Source organism: Poromitra crassiceps (genome assembly GCF_964638095.1).
Source record: "Poromitra crassiceps genome assembly, chromosome: 4".
NCBI lineage: Eukaryota > Metazoa > Chordata > Actinopteri > Beryciformes > Melamphaidae > Poromitra > Poromitra crassiceps.
In genome coordinates this window covers 68,612,234-68,628,660 of record NC_139626.1, presented here as the reverse complement: position 1 = coordinate 68,628,660, position 16,427 = coordinate 68,612,234, and the positions used below count along the sequence as shown (strand labels likewise).

The following is a 16,427-nucleotide window of genomic DNA, read 5'->3' as shown; positions in this document are numbered from 1 at the left end:
CTGTTAGTGTTACAAGCGGACTTTACTTTGCTGTGCTGTGTAGAGCGGAGCGGAGCACAGAGCGCATGCCTGCTTTCCTGGAGCAATGACCATATAAGGTAATCAGTCATGTGAGTGATGTCACATCGAGCCGAACGTAGGAAAAAAAAACATTGGAAAGCTAGCGTCAGAGCAGTCTGTCTTTCACATACGTTTACCTCATTATTTAGAAATGTCGGCCATGTTTACTAAGAACATCCAACATTGTAACATGCTATATATATGACACAAAATAAGGAAAAGGATAATATGCCCCCTTTAAAGAGTAACTGAACCCTGGATGCAGAATGGTGAAAAGTTCATCATTAGGTGTTAGGCTCACCTAACATTGGCTTTTAACTCATTGAGTGCCAGCCACTTTTGGAGAACGGACGCTCCCAGTGCCAGAGTTTCAGAGCGTTTTCAGTGATTTCTCGAGGCCCACAGAATATTGTGTGATATTACTATGTAAACACTGAACACGGACAAAGAACGATGAGACTCTATTCTATCATCTGCAAAAAAAAGTTTATTGATCCCATTTTCCGTTCTTTAGTTATGAGCCGGAGAAGATAGCTTGATTCATCCAAAAACAGCAATTTTTTTCTAGAAGCTGAGATAATTGGCCTTTTGTGAAATTAAACATTTCAAGCACATCACTGACTCTGAAGCTAATCTTTTCTAATGTAGTCACACCTCAAAAATAATTTCCTTCAATAAAACAGTGAAGGCCAGGGAATTTTGTTTGGCAGAATAATATTTTTTAGCTACAACCAGCAGCGCTGGCCCCTGCGTGCGCTGCTGGTTGCAGCTTCTTGCTGGTCTTGATTTGCTGCTGGTGGGCATCGGATATTCTGGCTTGCGTTTGTCAATCCTGTCCTGCTGCCTGGGTCTGTCTGGGTGTTGTGTGCCCCCCCCCCCCCCCCCCCCGCCCCGCCCCGCCTCAACTGCACACTCCTCCTCCTGTCTGTGGTGGCTCTCTGCTGAGTTTGCTGTGAGCACAGTGAACGGTGCGCGACATCCAGCTTTTTTACAGCGTTCCGCGTGTGTTTGTCACCGGCAACGATGCTTCCAGTTGAGAATAATAACAACTCCACGGTGTGGATGTGCGGATGTGCTGTCGCAACCGACACGGAGCGGCTCAATTGTGGGAGCAGATTGGCTGCTGCAGGCACAGCTGCAGTAACGTGCTTCAGCATATCGATGCATACGGATGCGATGCGATTTCCGTTTCCATAACGACTTCTTCTTTGTTTTTTCCTTGCCTTTCTGTTATGTGGAGAGCACTGTCGCCACCTAAGGGTTCTGTAAAATAGGTTAGACACATTCAATAGCTCCCATATCGTAAGAGGCGATGTAAGAGGCTTAGATCGACACCCCCCCGTCAAAAAACGCAATTGACGAACATGTCCGTCCTTGGCACTCTACGTTACTATTTGAAATGACGAACATGTTCGTCCATGGCACTCAATGAGTTAAGTGCAATTAAGCCCCATGTTAAAAGTAAGTGGAATATTGCTTTAAAGGAAGGCTTTCAACATGCTTCATATCATTACAATGTCAGTAATATATGCAGATATCCAGCCTTTACCTTGTCTTCATGTTTTCCTCTGCACTTTATTCCAGGCACTTCTCTATCAAAATGACGCGTTACGCATCATTCTGGACATTCTGGACGCGGAAGTGAACAGATGTTGCTCGAGGGCGGCTGTTCCAACTACAGATTGTTTATTTTTATTTTTTCTGTATGCGCACATCCGCGGAGAATCGCATCGAGAACCTTAATGAGCCATAATGATTCGTACCAGCTGGCGGGGCGGAGTTTCCGCAGGCAAACGGATATTTATCCGTGTGGAAAACGTATAGAGAAGGTTATAGACCCTTTTACAGTTTGTAAACAGCATGACGTATTTCATGGGCGGAGCTGAATTCGTTGCAGAAAGTTACAACTTTACAACTAAATATGGAAGATCCCGATGCCTCCTCCACGTATTTTAAAGCTTCGCCAGCAACAGACAGGTTACCTTACACAAATAGTTGCAGTGCCGCACATCGTCATATTCCTAGTGGGAATGTCCAGCGACTATACGTATACGGCACAAGACGTCTTTTTCCTGTATTCCGGGGATCTCCCTTGTTTTGGCTTGAGTTCCGCAGAGTTGTGCACTGCATACCGTGATACGTGCGCAACTACCCCTACCCTCTATATTACCAAGATTATGATACAAACTGGGTTGAAAATCGGCAAAGCCTCCCTTTAACTCATTCACCGCCAAAGACGTCTTTGACGTGTTATCAGAAATAGCCCTCCCCGCCAATGACGTGTTTGACGTGTTTTTGGTTTTATTACTGCAGCGCTTAGTTCAAACACTTACCCAGCCTGTGACACAGACACGGGTCCGTAACCTCAAAGTCAAGCCGACAGCACGTTATCAAACACATACCGCAGCTGTTGTTTGAAACGAGAAAGAAGGAGGAAAGGAGGAAAAACAGAGAAACGCGCTTCCTTGTACAGAGGAAAAAACGCCATTGAAACGCCTCTCGGCGCGCTGCACTGCTGCCTTGCTGCAGGGCGAACCTGGATTGCCTAGTCAAACAAGTGACGAACATGATCGATCCGGTTCCAGCAGCGCCTGGTCCCAAAGCCAAGCCGCGGCCCCGTTCCTGTGTCGTGTCGCAGCATTCGTCCCAGCGAGAGGAGGAAAACGAGCAGCAGAGGAGGCAAAACGCTGATGGGGAAGGAGGGGGAAGGAGGTGCGATCTAGCAGCAGCTGTGGACAGAACTCTCTCTCTCTGTGTGTGTGTGTGTGTGTGCGTGTGCGTGTGTGTGTGTGTGTGTGTGTGTCTGTGTCTCTGTGTGTCTGTCTGTCTGTCTGTCTGTCTGTCTGTCTGTCTGTCTGTCTGTGTGTCTGTCTGTACACTCACTCACACTGAGCAAACTGTATTGTTGAATGTAAAAAAAGCACTTCATATATATATATATATATTTTTTTTTGTCATTTGTGTCATAATGAATAATATTTACATGTCTGATGTCAATACAGTTCAAAATAAAAGAATTGAGAGCGAGTTCTGCCTGATATTGTGTGCTGTACATAAATGCCATTTTCTGCAATTTCTTTTCTCAGAGAGACCTTTTGGGTGAAAACAGGGTGTATATAAATGGCTATAAGTAGAGTACAGAACATGCTAAAAGCTCACTTTTTTTTCCTGGTGAACCCAGAGACGTACATCTTCATTTTGAGGTATTGCAAATCACTCTGGTGCTAATAGATAATTTACTGTGGGTCTTGAAAGATGACCAACAATTATGAAAATCTTTGGCCTGTGCTAAATATTGGCAGTCCTAAACTGGCGGTGAATGAGTTAAGGTGGTTTGAGGTAGTTTAAGGAGGTTTAAAATGGTTTAAGGAGGTTTACCGATGGCCTCGATCTGGAAGTTGAAGGTGAGCTCAGCTGACAGCTTCTTGCTGGACTTCAGTTTCCCCTGGAGATCCACCATCTTTATACAACCTGCAGAAACCAGGAAGTGGAAAAACAGCTCAGTCTAAACCCAGAAGATCCAGTCTGTCTGTCCGCCTGTCTGTGAATTGTTTAGCTGCCAGATCTCATTTAGGATCCAAACTCATCAAATTCAACAAGCTCCAAATCATGTAAGAAATGCTGTTGGGTCCAGTCCTAAACTAAAGTGTAGAACCTGAGCTCAGTCCTAAACTAAAGTGTAGAACCTGAGCTCCGCCCTAAACTAAAGTGTAGTGATTGAACTCACGGTCCAGGCAGACCAGGACGGTGTCTCTCTCCAGCTGGGTGACGTGGATCACACAGGTCTGAGCCTGATCCTCTGTCAGAGAAGAACAACGTGAAGAATGTGAAAAACATGAGCACTATAACCTGGAGGCTCAGGTAAGGCAGTAGACTATGGCTGGGTATCATTTAAAAATTTGAAAGAAAAAAGAAGAAACTTCACATTCTTTCCTGTCTTCAACTGTGAATTCAACTTGCCAGTTTCCATGAAGTCACTCGATTCCATAGGCTGCTCTGACTGTATTATCTCTCCTTAATGTAATGTTAGCTTCTAAAACATCACCAGCCCACACTAGTCTAACATTATCCCTCAGTAATTTTGTCCATTTTCTGATAGGCAGTTGAATTAAACACACACGTTGTGAGTCAGGATCTGTAACATTAACATTATTTGTTTTGCACCTTTCAATATTGGTATAGTGATATGATAGCCTACTGCGTCAGTTGCCTGCCTTGGTGCTGTAGTATCCAAGCCCGCTGGTGTCTGCGTACCTGACTAGGGGTGTGTGCGGCAGGCATAATTGTACATGACTCTGAGGGTGTGGGGCAGGCAGAGTTGTGGTGTACCTGGCTCGGGGGGTGTGGGGCATGCAGAGTTGTACCTGGTTCAGGAGGTGTAGGACAGGCAGAGTTGCGGTGTACCTGGCTCGGGGGGTGTGGGGCATGCAGAGGTGTACCTGGCTTGGGGGGTGTGGGGCATGCAGAGTTGTACCTGGTTCAGGGGGTGTGTGGGGCAGGCAGAGTTGGCGTGTACCTGACTCGGGGGTGTGGGGCAGGCAGAGTTGTACCTGGTTCAGGGGGTGTGTGGGGCAGGCAGAGTTGAGATCAGGGATGCAAACTCATGTATGGTGAAACAAGAGCGTGAGCTACCATCTGTCCCAGCCCCTGCCTCACGGCTCCCCCTTGATGCTCTTAGCTGAGTGTCCCGCGGGGTCCGAAGCGTTTACTTTGAAAAAATTTGAGTGCTCAAAGCAGGTCGCCTGAATAGGCACAAGCACAGGAGAGGATGTACTTTGTGCGGCAGCTGAAGAAATTCAAGGTGCCAAAGGCCACGATGGTGCACTTCTACACCTCCTTGAGTCCATCCTCACCTCCTCCATCACCGTCTGGTATGCTGCTGCCACTCTCAAAGACATCAACAGACTTCAGCGCATCATCCACTGCGCTGAGAAGATAATCGGATGCAACCTGCCATCCCTCCAGGACCTGCATGCAGCCAGGACACTGAAGCGGTCTCGCAAGATCATGGCTGACCCCTCCCACCCTGGCCACAAACTCTTTAAGACACTCCCCCACGGCAAGAGACTGAGGTCTGCCAAGACCAGAACCATCCGCCACAAGACCAGCTTCTTCCCAACCGCCATCAGCCAAACCATAAATAAAAAACAAATAGTCCATATGGGCCAGACCAGATATCGGTACCATCTGGGTGGGCAAAACTTTACCTATACTAAATTGTTTATAGGGTCAATATAAGTCAATTAATATATGATAGCCTTTCCACAGGAGTAGCTTTTCATATTTATTGGACATTTTCTTATTTTCCCCTATTTAGTCCATGGGCCAAACACAAAAATTGCACATATTGGTACCACTCAAGTGGACAACTTCTAATCATGATTTTTGAACAGGTATATATCCATAGATGATATTTTAGTATGATAGCCATTGCAGAATGGCAGCTTTGTCACAGTTATCGGCTCATGAAGTTAGCCAGCCCCTACAATACATTTGATTCTAGGTGCTGATGCATATCCTATTTTAGGCTCAGGACCTTTACCCATGTTCTCTATGAGAACATGTTTGACAACATTTTAAAGGGTAGCTTCTTAGCATTCATTTTAAGCTCAGTTATGAGTCTGTCTGACAAATAAAGAGGTCACATGGGCTCTTCAAATTGTCAGTGACATTCATTTTTCCACAGTTTTCGCCTAAATTATAGTCTTTATTTCAGCACTGTGGCATCTAGGAACATCACAGACACAAACAACAAACACTGGAATACTCATAGGACAATAAGGATTCAGAAAATGTATAATGTACCCATACTATCCCATCGTGAGGGGTGAATTTGGCCCTTTGAATTTGGTAGAAGAATGCCTTCTCGAGGGAAATGGGCCAGAACCCAAAATGTAAGATATCGGTACCATCCGGGTGGACAAATTCTACTTTGTCCAGGGATTGTCGGGAAAGAGATGGCTGTTTGAGGAAGCTCCCATTTATTAAGATTTCAACAAACAAGTTGCATATTTGCGTAACGTATTCAAGTGTTACCATTTAGTGCAATAGTAGCTACAGAACATGTCCTGTGCTGTGTAAACTGTACTGTATCACATAGCGTTTCAGACACACAAACTTTTCAACTTTCAAACTTAAACGGTGCGCTCCCAGCGCACGTACCGGCAGTGATCTACAGCAGTGGTTTTCAACCAGTGGTACGGGGACCACCAGTGGTCCTTGAGGGAGTGCGTTCCCGAGCAAAATTAGTTAATAGCGTCACAATCATTTAACCACTTAGCTTTGGCTATTTTTGAAGCTCTAGCAAGCTCAACAAGCTCATAGCGGCAGCGCGGCACCGAGTGCCGCGCTATGAGCTTGAAGATCTGCTATTTTTGAAAAACCTTGAAAAAGTGTGCACATCTTTGAATATTTATATTTTTTAAAGCGAAAATTAACTGATATCTTTGCTTCTGGGGGTCCCTGGCACAAAATATTTTCAATTGGGGGTCCGCGGCCAAATGTGTATCAATTTAGGGGTCCTTGGCATGAAAAAGGTTGAAAACCACTGATCTACATTATAGCCTACAGTAGTACCATAACAAAAAACAAAGCTTACAGCGCTTGACGAGGCAATATCAATGGCTAAATTAAATGTGTTTTTTTAAAAGTGCAAAATAAAGTGCCTGTAACACAACAGTAAGCGCGTAAGCCTAAAGTTGCAGTAACACGGCTGCTTAAAATATACGGTAATCAGCCTACCAGAAAAGTCATTAATCCTCGTCTTCATCTTTTAGGCTAAGGTGCAGTACACGGCTGTAACCAGAAAAGTCAAGTCATTAATCCTCATCTTCGTCTTCTTCCTGCGTACTAAAACCACCAAAGTCCTCATCTTCAGTGTCGGAAACGAACAGGCTCAGGGTGGCTTCGTCAGCCACTCTCCTCTCTCCTTCGTTGTCGCTCTCAAAACCAACGAACTCCTCTTCGTCACTGTCGGAATCGAACAGCCTCTGAAGGGCCTCAGCTGTGAAGCTCCTCTTCATCACGCAGCAGTCCAGCCTTTCGGAACCCGTTGGTGATCGTGGATGTTTTGACACTCCTCCACGCTGTCAGGATCCACTCGCAAACTTGAGCGAAAGTTGCTTTTCGCATGCGACCAGTTTTGGTGAATGATTTATCGCCGCTAGTCATCCACGCCTCCCACTGAACGCGTAGTGCCACTTTGAACGCACGATTGACACTGATGTCGAGTGGCTGCAGATGCTTCGTTGTGCCCCCAGGAATCACAGCTGGAATTGAGTTTGTGCTCTTGATGGCTGCTTTCACAGAATCTGTTATATGGGCCCTCATGCTGTCCAAAACGAGCAAAGCTTTTTTTTGGCGAAAGAATCCTCCAGGGCGCTTGACGTAGCACTCATTCAGCCACTCCTTCATTACGCTTTCCATCATCCACCCTTTCTTGTTGACTTTAAAGGAGATGCCGTTCGGGATCTTTACTTTTGGCATTGTAATCCGCTTAAAAATCACCATTGGCGGAAGCTTTAATCCAGATGCTGTGCAGCCAAGAACACAAGTGAAATTCGTTCTCTCGTGGCCAGTGGTTCTCAACGTGATGGACGATTCACCTTTCTTGTTAACAGTCCTAGTGAGAGGCAGGTCAAACGCCAAAGGCACTTCATCCATATTTATGATCTGGTCCGGTCCGATGGAATATTCCTCTATCTTTCTTTGTGTGAATTCGCCTAAGTTTGTTATTTTTTCCTGGTAGTCGGGAGGGGGTTGCTGACACACAGTCGTCCGCGCCCTGATGGACAGTCCCTTTCGTCTCATAAATCTGAAACACCAGGATGGTCCACCTCTAAAATTTTCAATTTTCATTTCGGTGGCGACTGTTTTGGCCTTCAGTCGGATCTGCACGGTGGAAACACCTCGGCCGTCTGCTCTCTGTGTGTTCACCCAATCTTCAAGAAAGTCTTCAAGTTCGGGCCATCTGCTTTTATTACCTCTGAAAGCTTTTTTTGACTTTTTGCATTGAGACAGTTCTTCCCGCTGGCGTCTCCAACGTCTCACCATTGACTCATTGATGCCAAGGGTACGTGCAGCAGCTCTATTTCCTTCTTTTACTGCCAGATTGACTGCCTTTAACTTAAAAGCTGCATCATATGCATTTCTACGTTTGTTTTCCATAATGAGGGTTTGTGCATGAAAACTTCCTTTGCACAAACTGTCTCGCTCTCGTAATGTCTGTCTGTCTTGCTCTCGTTCTGTCTCTCGTACCACTCTCGGTTCCACTTTTACTTTTGCGCGCTACCTGTCTCACTCTTTTCCGGCCTCCAGCTTTTCCTGCTGGAGCCCGCCGCTTAAAGGTGGGGGGCGCGGACCGGCCATAGAGCCCATAGAGTTAAAGGTGGTGGACTGTAACCTGTAAAATCCATAGATTTAGGAGGTCCCCTAGTGGCCGTTAGCTGTAAAAATCCATAGATTAGCCGCACCGTTATATAAGCCGCAGGGTCGAAAAATGGGAAAAAAGGCGCGGCTTATAGTCCGAAAATTACGGTAGTCCTATGAGTATTCCAGTGTTTGTTGTTTGTGTCTGTGATGTTCCTAGTTGCCACAGTGCTGAAATAAAGACTATAGTTTAGGCGAAAATTGTGGAAAAATGAATGTCACTGACACTTTGAAGAGCCCATGTGACCTCTTTATTTGTCAGACAGACTCACAACTGAGCTCAAATGAAAGCTAAGAAGCTACCCTTTAAAATGCTGTCAAACATGTTCTCATAGAACATGAGTAAAGGTCCTGAAAATCTGCATAGAATAGGGTATGCATCAGCGCCTAGAATCAAATTTATTGTAAGGGCTGGCTAACTTCATGAGCTGATAACTGTGACAAAGCTACCATTCTGCAAAAGCTATCATACTAAAATATCATCTAAAATCATGATTAGAATTTGCCCACTTGAGTGGTACCGATATGTGAAATTTTGGGGTTTGGCCCATGGACAACAAGGCCCGGAAACCCCTTCCGCCAAGGACCTCACCAACACCCCCCCCCCCCCCCCCACACACACACACACACACACACACAAACTCACTACCTCCTCCTAAACTCAACTGAACTCCCCCTCCCCCATAAAACTGGAACTCATATCTAATTTAATGTCTGTTTAACTGTCTGGGACTGCAAATTCATGTAAATTCCCTGCACATTTAATGCCTATTTAACTTAGCCTGTAAATTTCATGTACATTCAATGTAAACTCTTATTTATCATCCAGAGAACACTTCACCACTCATGTACATATTGTATATATTTACTCGATTTGATTGCACTTGCAACTTTGTGATTGTCTTTAGTTATCTTCCTACTTCTTATCTCTGTATATTGATGTGACCGCTACGCTGCATACAGACATTAAGACAAATTCCTCGTATGTAACTTGCATACTGTGGCAATAAAAGTGATTCTGATTCTGATAACGCAGCTAGGAATAATGGAATAGGACTCCGGTTCTATTTTATAGGTTTTCTTCTCTGAACTGGGGCCATAATTAAGAGGGACGGCCGGGGGCATTCGTATTGTGCCGCTAGAGGTGAAATTCTTGGACTGGCGCAAGACGGACGAAAGCGAAAGCATTTGCAAAGAATGTTTTCATTAATCAAGAACGAAAGTCAGAAGTTCTTAGATGATCAGATACCGTCGTAGTTCCGACCATAAACAATGCCAACTAGCGATCGGGCGGCGTTATTCCCATGACTCGCCGGGCAGCGTCCGGGAAAACAGTCTTTGGGTTCCGGGGGGAGTATGGTTGCAAAGCTGAAACTTAAAAGAATTGACGGAAGGGCACCACCAGGAGTGGAGCCTGCGCCTTAATTTGACTCAACACGGGAAACCTCACCCGGCCCGGACACGGAAAGGATTGACAGATTGATAGCTCTTTCTCGATTCTGTGGGTGGTGGTGCATTGCTCCCGCCCGCCCGCACCTCGCCCACCCGCACCCCGGCCGCACCTCGCCGCTTCCTGGGGCCGTGGACTGAGCAATTGACACATTTCTGTGCTGAATGAGTGAATATTCAACAAACTGTCTGAGTCAGCCAGAGAGCCTACCTTAAATGGAAAGACAACTTTCTCTCTGCTGGTGTGACAGTGCAGCGCAAACAAGTTAATTCGTTGGCGTCGCACCAATTTTCAAATGGTTTGCCGTTTCCACCTGTATTCAGTCCACGCATATCGCCGCTACTTTGTCCCCCGGTCTGTCCTCTCGTTTTAACGTTACCGCGCGGTAGTTATTATAGATCCCACTGACCACAGGAGTTGAATTCCACTTGGCAAGACCTGCCCCTGTTGTCTTCTGACTGGCCAGTCCTCCTAATCGATGATGTAATCCTAGTTTCGCCGGACAACCCCCCCCCCTCCCATCCAATTGAGATGAAAAAAGCGGGATGTGCCGAAAAGCGCCGAGTTTGCATCCCTGTGAGATGTACCTGACTCGGGAGGTGTGGGGCAGGCAGAGTTGAGATGTACCTGACTCGGGAGGTGTGGGGCAGGCAGAGTTAGGGTGTACCTGGTTCGGGGGGTGTGGGGCAGGCAGAGTTAGGGTGTACCTGGTTCGGGGGGTGTGGGGCAGGCAGAGTTGGGATGTACCTGGTTCGGGGGGTGTGGGGCAGGCAGAGTTGGGGTCCAAGGTGTGGAAGCCGACAGGCTGGCTGGGGTCGGGTCCCCGGCTGAGACCCAGGCAGATCAGAGGGTACGGCTGCTCCGGCACCACCAGCAGCTCCAACACCTCCAGAGGACATGGAGGCTGGAAGTCCACGTTCTGGACACCAGGTGGAGACACGGGATGCCATTAAGGGACAATTACAGCTCTTTTCACCCTGAGCCTTATTGTGCATTAATGAGCAAACAAATGTCCTACTTGAAAATTTCAAAAAATCTCTATCCGGGATGAAAAACCCGTAAATGGTTTCTTCTTCTTTTTAAGTGAATGGGATTTGTTTCCCTTCAAAGATATCCTCATGATTTTCTACCAGTTTAATCTTCACATTAAAATAAATATTTGTTGTATGTATTGTTCAGAATGGCAACTTATTACAATACAACTAACAACACACAGGAATTGCCATATATTTATTAACTTAAACTTTCTGGACTTAAAGCAAAGTTAGAACTTTTGTGTCATCTAGAGTTGAACTGACAATTAGGAATTTGAACAATATAGTAGAGGACCTGGCTCAGATATGTACAGTATGCACTTCAGTTAGGAGATAATTTCTCAACTGTTATAGACTAATATGACCCCTGCGAACAACTTGGGATGTGTGCCAAAATCTCTATACGGGGTGAAAAACCCGAAGATGGCCAAAATGGTCCTTTTGACACTACAGGTGAATAGGATTGAAAAAAATAAGAAAAAGTGTAATACAAAAAATATTTCTCTTAATGTGGATATTAAACTGGTAGAAATTAATTCGGATATCTTTAAAGGGGAAAAAATCCCATTCACTTAAAAAAAAGACTGCCCATTTTGGCCATGGCTGGGTTTTTGGGTTTTTGGCCCTGGATAGAGATTTTGGCACACATCCCAAGTCATATTGGTCAGGGGTCATATTAGTCTATAACAGTTTAACAGGGGTCATATTAGTCTATAACAGTTGAGATATTCTCTCCTAAATGAAGCACATACATATCTGAGCCATATATAACATTACGTTGTAGGAGCTGCTAGTCTCGATAGCAGTATCAATAACCTCGGACCTTATTGATTTCTGGGTTTTGATTATTGATCGATACCAATCGATACCGGGGCTCGATCCCCATCCCTACCCGTAAAGCAAATCCAACGCGCCTCTCACCTTGACCAGCATGAACCTCTGCATAGGCTCCACCCACTCCAGCAGGACCACGCTGGACTGGAAGGCTCCACCCAGGTACTTATGACCCGTGTAGGGGTTCCTCACTGTCAAGACACAACACACTCTCAGGCCTGGACAAACACTATGTTCACTATGTTCAGCCAAATTAAAGGATGGCTTTGCCAATTATCAACCCACTTTGTATCATTATTATAATATCATTAATATAAGCAGATGGGCAGTGTTTATTATATATTATTTTATTATAATATCATTAATATAAGCAGATGGGCAGTGTTTATTATATATTATTTTATTATAATGATACAAAGTGGGTTGATAATCGGCAAAGCCATCTTAAAAGAAACTCCATTGTATTGAGTCATTTTTAAGATATTTCATGTGTTGCTGAGTCAAGTGAGCCATGTTAAGTAGCCACACTGTTCAGCACATATGTATTTGACAAATAACCTCATTTTGTGCTCATGTTCAAAAAATAAGCTGCTGCTAAAATGGAATCAGGACATATGACTCAATAACTGACTGAGGATGAGCTGGCATGTTAACACATTGAGTGCCAAGGACGTCTGTGGACGTCCTAAAAAAAAGTAACGAGAAGTGCCAAGGACGTCTGTGGACGTCCCAATATCATAATTCATATTATTCCATAATTCTGCTGTTTAAGGTCGTACCCAGCCAGTGAGCATGAATCCCTTCAAGGGATCACACGGCGCCACCTTAAAAATCTACACGTCAGCTGCGCCACCTTATAACCTTGGCGCTCAGATCCTTTACTTTGTGCAGGAGAAAGCCGTGATCAAAGAGAACCCGATGCATGCTGCAGCCAGAGCCATATAGATTGCTCTGTCTGCAGCTGACAGTTGGCTGCGATCCGCGCACACAACTGAGCTCCTCTGCCTCTGTCTATCTGTCTGCAAATAGTTTCTCCACACGATTACCCGCCAGAAAGGCAGCACCCGACGCCGAACGGCCAAACCTTTTCCTGCAGTCCCGTTTGGCATTTCCTTGTCACGCTGGGATCCGCCCGGGAGCCGCCGTCAGCCGCCCGGCGCAAAAACGGAGGCTCCGAAAATAGACTGTGTGCGTGTGGGGAGGAGTTTGCAGCTCAGGGGGGGAGAGGGGGGTGGGGCACGCAGGCTGCACAGAACTACACCACGTCACTACATCAGAAAATATTAGCTAGAGTAATAATAATCATGAGTGCAAAAAGTATTCATAAAAGTGACTTTATCTTGAAAAGTAAAAAAAGACAGCAGAAAACCCTTGAAAGTGCTCTTATTTCAGAGGCTGTCATTTCATAATGGAACTGTCTAGAAACAAAATTTCTTCTTTGAAAGAAGCAGGAGTGTCCAATGTTTCATTAGAGTCCAGCCCTGTCCATATAGCCCTAATAGGAAAAATTCTATAGCTGTTTTCAACTGAATGGAAGTGAATCTGGCACAGGCTCCAGACAATTTTACTGAAGCGCTGTGGCACTCAATGTGTTAACTAGCTAGCTGTTAGCTACATGAGCTAAGCCGGCTGCCTGCTGCTGTAACTACTTAAATGGGCTCCAAACCCACTGAGTGAGCAAAAGTTTCAACTGTCAACCAGTTTGAGTCACGCTCTTTCCACGACGATATCATGTCAATGGTGGGGAAAGAGTTAAAGGAGCAAAACAATGAGCTGAAAACAAATGTGTTTAATAGAGGCATTGCATCATGGCTAAAACAGAAACCACAATATTCTCACACCTAATATCCCTGTATAGACGCATCTGTATTTTGTGTATTTGTGTATGTATTTTTGTGTATGTATTTTGTGTATTTGTGGATGTATTTTTGTGTATGTATTTTGTGTAAATGCCTCCTGTGGACAGGTGTTGTAAATTAGCATTTCGCTACAAACACTAAACCGTCCGGACTCCAAGCAGTCCACAGTCATTTCAGTGGGTGGGAGAACTTGCCTTGACAGACAACTCCTTCAGCCAATCAGCGTCGGCAAATCCAGTCCTTCAGCCAATCAGCACCGGATACAGTCAAATCCAAATTCACTCAGAAGAACGGCAAAAATGTATTTTCCGCCGAGAGAGTATGCTGGTACATACTCCAGTTCTTGTTTAATTGTTGTTATTGAGTCTATTTCTGCAATAACTGCACTTGTGTCTGTGTTTACTTTAACGTTAACGTTACTGCTCGAGCCGCAAAAATGGCCATTACTCGTTGCCAGTTACATCCCTGATTGGCCAGTTACAATGTCAAGTATGAGGCAGGTTTCTGATTGGCCTGTGCACTTTGTAATTTCTGAAAAGGCCCGCCCTGCTGGAGGCCAGACGGTCTCACAGAACCAAACCAATGTGAGTTTATGTGATGGATGCTTCACCAAGCTAACAGTGCCGGTGTTTATTATGGGATAGCGACAGACACAGGACTCACCCACACAGCATTTCAGACAGCCTTTAGTGTCAGGGATCTTGTTGGAGATGGAAAACTTCCTGCAATCCAAAAAAAGAAAGAAAAAAAGCAAAAGAACAGAGAATTGAATAATGTATTTATAAGTCCGATTATGGAAGCATATCACATGGATAATTCAAATGGAAATGTAATATGGAAAATGTAATCTAAAATGGTGGCGTGTTGCTTTGAGGCTGACGAGGAGCTGTGAAACCTCATGAGAGTCTGATCATAACTAAGATTAGTTTTGGTATTTTTGGCCTTCTTTATACGGTTGGAAGTCGAGAGGGATAGACAGAGCAGAGAAAGAGAAGACAACTGGACGTTTGAGCCATTTACCCATGTTGGCTAGTAGAACTAGCTGGATGGTACACAGTTTTGACATGCGTGAACGCGACCTCTTCACACAGTAGAGCCTAGATCCTCTTTGCGCGGCTCGCGAGACGATGGCGGCTGTATGTATATATATATATATATTAGGGGTGTCACGATACACTCAGTTCACGATACGATACGTATCACGATACTGGGTTCACGATAACGATACGATACGATACGATTTTAACAATATTTTTTTAAACTTGAATAATGACAATATATGACTGGAAAAGTAGTATTTTATTTGAAATGCACAAATACAAAACATGCTGTTGTGGGAAATTGTTATTACAATAACAACTAGAAAAAACATGAGATTGGAGATGAGGCTTATCTTGAAATAGAATGAGTTACACCATCACTTAGATTTACTTTGAACTAAAAGGTTTCTCAGCAGTATAAATTCTCATTATGCATCTTCAGTTTTTCCTGTCAAGTAAACAGTTTTGCCAGAAACTCAATTGAATGGTTTCTCTCCTGTATAACTTCTCATGTGTCTCTTCAGAGACTTGTTCAACTGAACTACTTTCCACACATTGAACTTCAACAAACAAAGACGTTTCTTAGTCTATTTTTTGAAAAAAAAAAAAAATATATTTTTTTTTTTTTTTTTTTTTTTTTGCGATATGAGATTTCATCTCAACGATACATATCGTGACGTTTTACTATCGCGAAATTTCGTGGGACGATATATTGTGACACCCCTAATATATATACATACATAAACGATATAAACAAATGATAAAAGTGATGAAAACATTCACACCGACTTGATTAAAATATATATGAAAACATTCTGATGTTCAGTCTGTCTCTCTCTGGGATTCAGCTCCAAACCTCCAGACAGCTGCTTTGCTTATCGTTAAAACTCTGACGCTGGGATGCTGGTGACTTGATTGTTGCAGCTTGCGCATTTCTCATTAACGACGAGGAAATGCCAGCTGCAACAATACGCCCTGTCATTCACACCTGAAGCGCTCTGTTTCTGCGTCCCTGCCATGACCCAGTCCCTCCACGAGGCATTGGCTTGTTTGCATAATATATATATATATATATATATATATATATATATATATATATATATATATATATATATATATATATATTATGTCGGTCTGAATGTTTTTATGGTTTTTATAATTGTTTCTAACATTTTTATCATTGGTTCTTCTACATTTTTTATCATTGGTTTTATCATTTAATAAACTAAAAACTAAATCAAACGCTTACTGTGTGGTTTTGCGGTAAAAGTGGCTCTCCTCTTGACTTTGACCAGCTAGTGTGGCTCTCATGGAGAAAGTAGTGAGGATCACTGCAGTAGAGTAACAGTTGACACCTGCTGGCGGGAACTAATCGCGGTGCGTATGTACCATTTTAGCAATAGGCTTCTGAAATGTCTTGGATTTTTTTTTTTTTTTTTCAATTTGGAAATAAATTGTAATCCCGAATCTTTCATGTACCCCCTGGAAGCTGCTCAAGTACCCCTGTTTGGGAATAACTGGTGGAGAAGGTGTTGGTTGTGTAGGTGTTGGTTGTGTGTTGTAGGAGAGACTGATGGTTAGAAGGTGTTGGTTGTGTGTTGTAGGAGAGACTTATGGTTAGAAGGTTGTGTAGAAGGTGTTGCTTGTGTAGAAGGTGTTGGTTGTGTAGAAGGTGTTGCTTGTGTAGAAGGTGTTGGTTTTGTAGAAGGTGTTGGTTGTGTAG

The 16,427-nt window shown here is 44.2% G+C and overlaps 1 protein-coding gene across 1 annotated transcript in view; it reads right to left on the bottom strand.

The window, feature by feature from the left end:
* Positions 1–16,427, bottom strand: part of LOC310775976 (mitogen-activated protein kinase kinase kinase kinase 3-like) — a gene marked incomplete at both ends in the record, with an annotated part of 191,619 nt that overhangs the window by 18,930 nt on the left and 156,262 nt on the right. Inside the window, 5 exons of the mRNA XM_083636096.1 lie at positions 3,439–3,531; positions 3,788–3,859; positions 10,685–10,856; positions 11,893–11,996; positions 14,328–14,386. Of these exons, the coding sequence (XP_083492222.1) occupies positions 3,439–3,531; positions 3,788–3,859; positions 10,685–10,856; positions 11,893–11,996; positions 14,328–14,386 (500 nt within the window). The remainder of the gene's footprint in view (positions 1–3,438; positions 3,532–3,787; positions 3,860–10,684; positions 10,857–11,892; positions 11,997–14,327; positions 14,387–16,427) is intronic.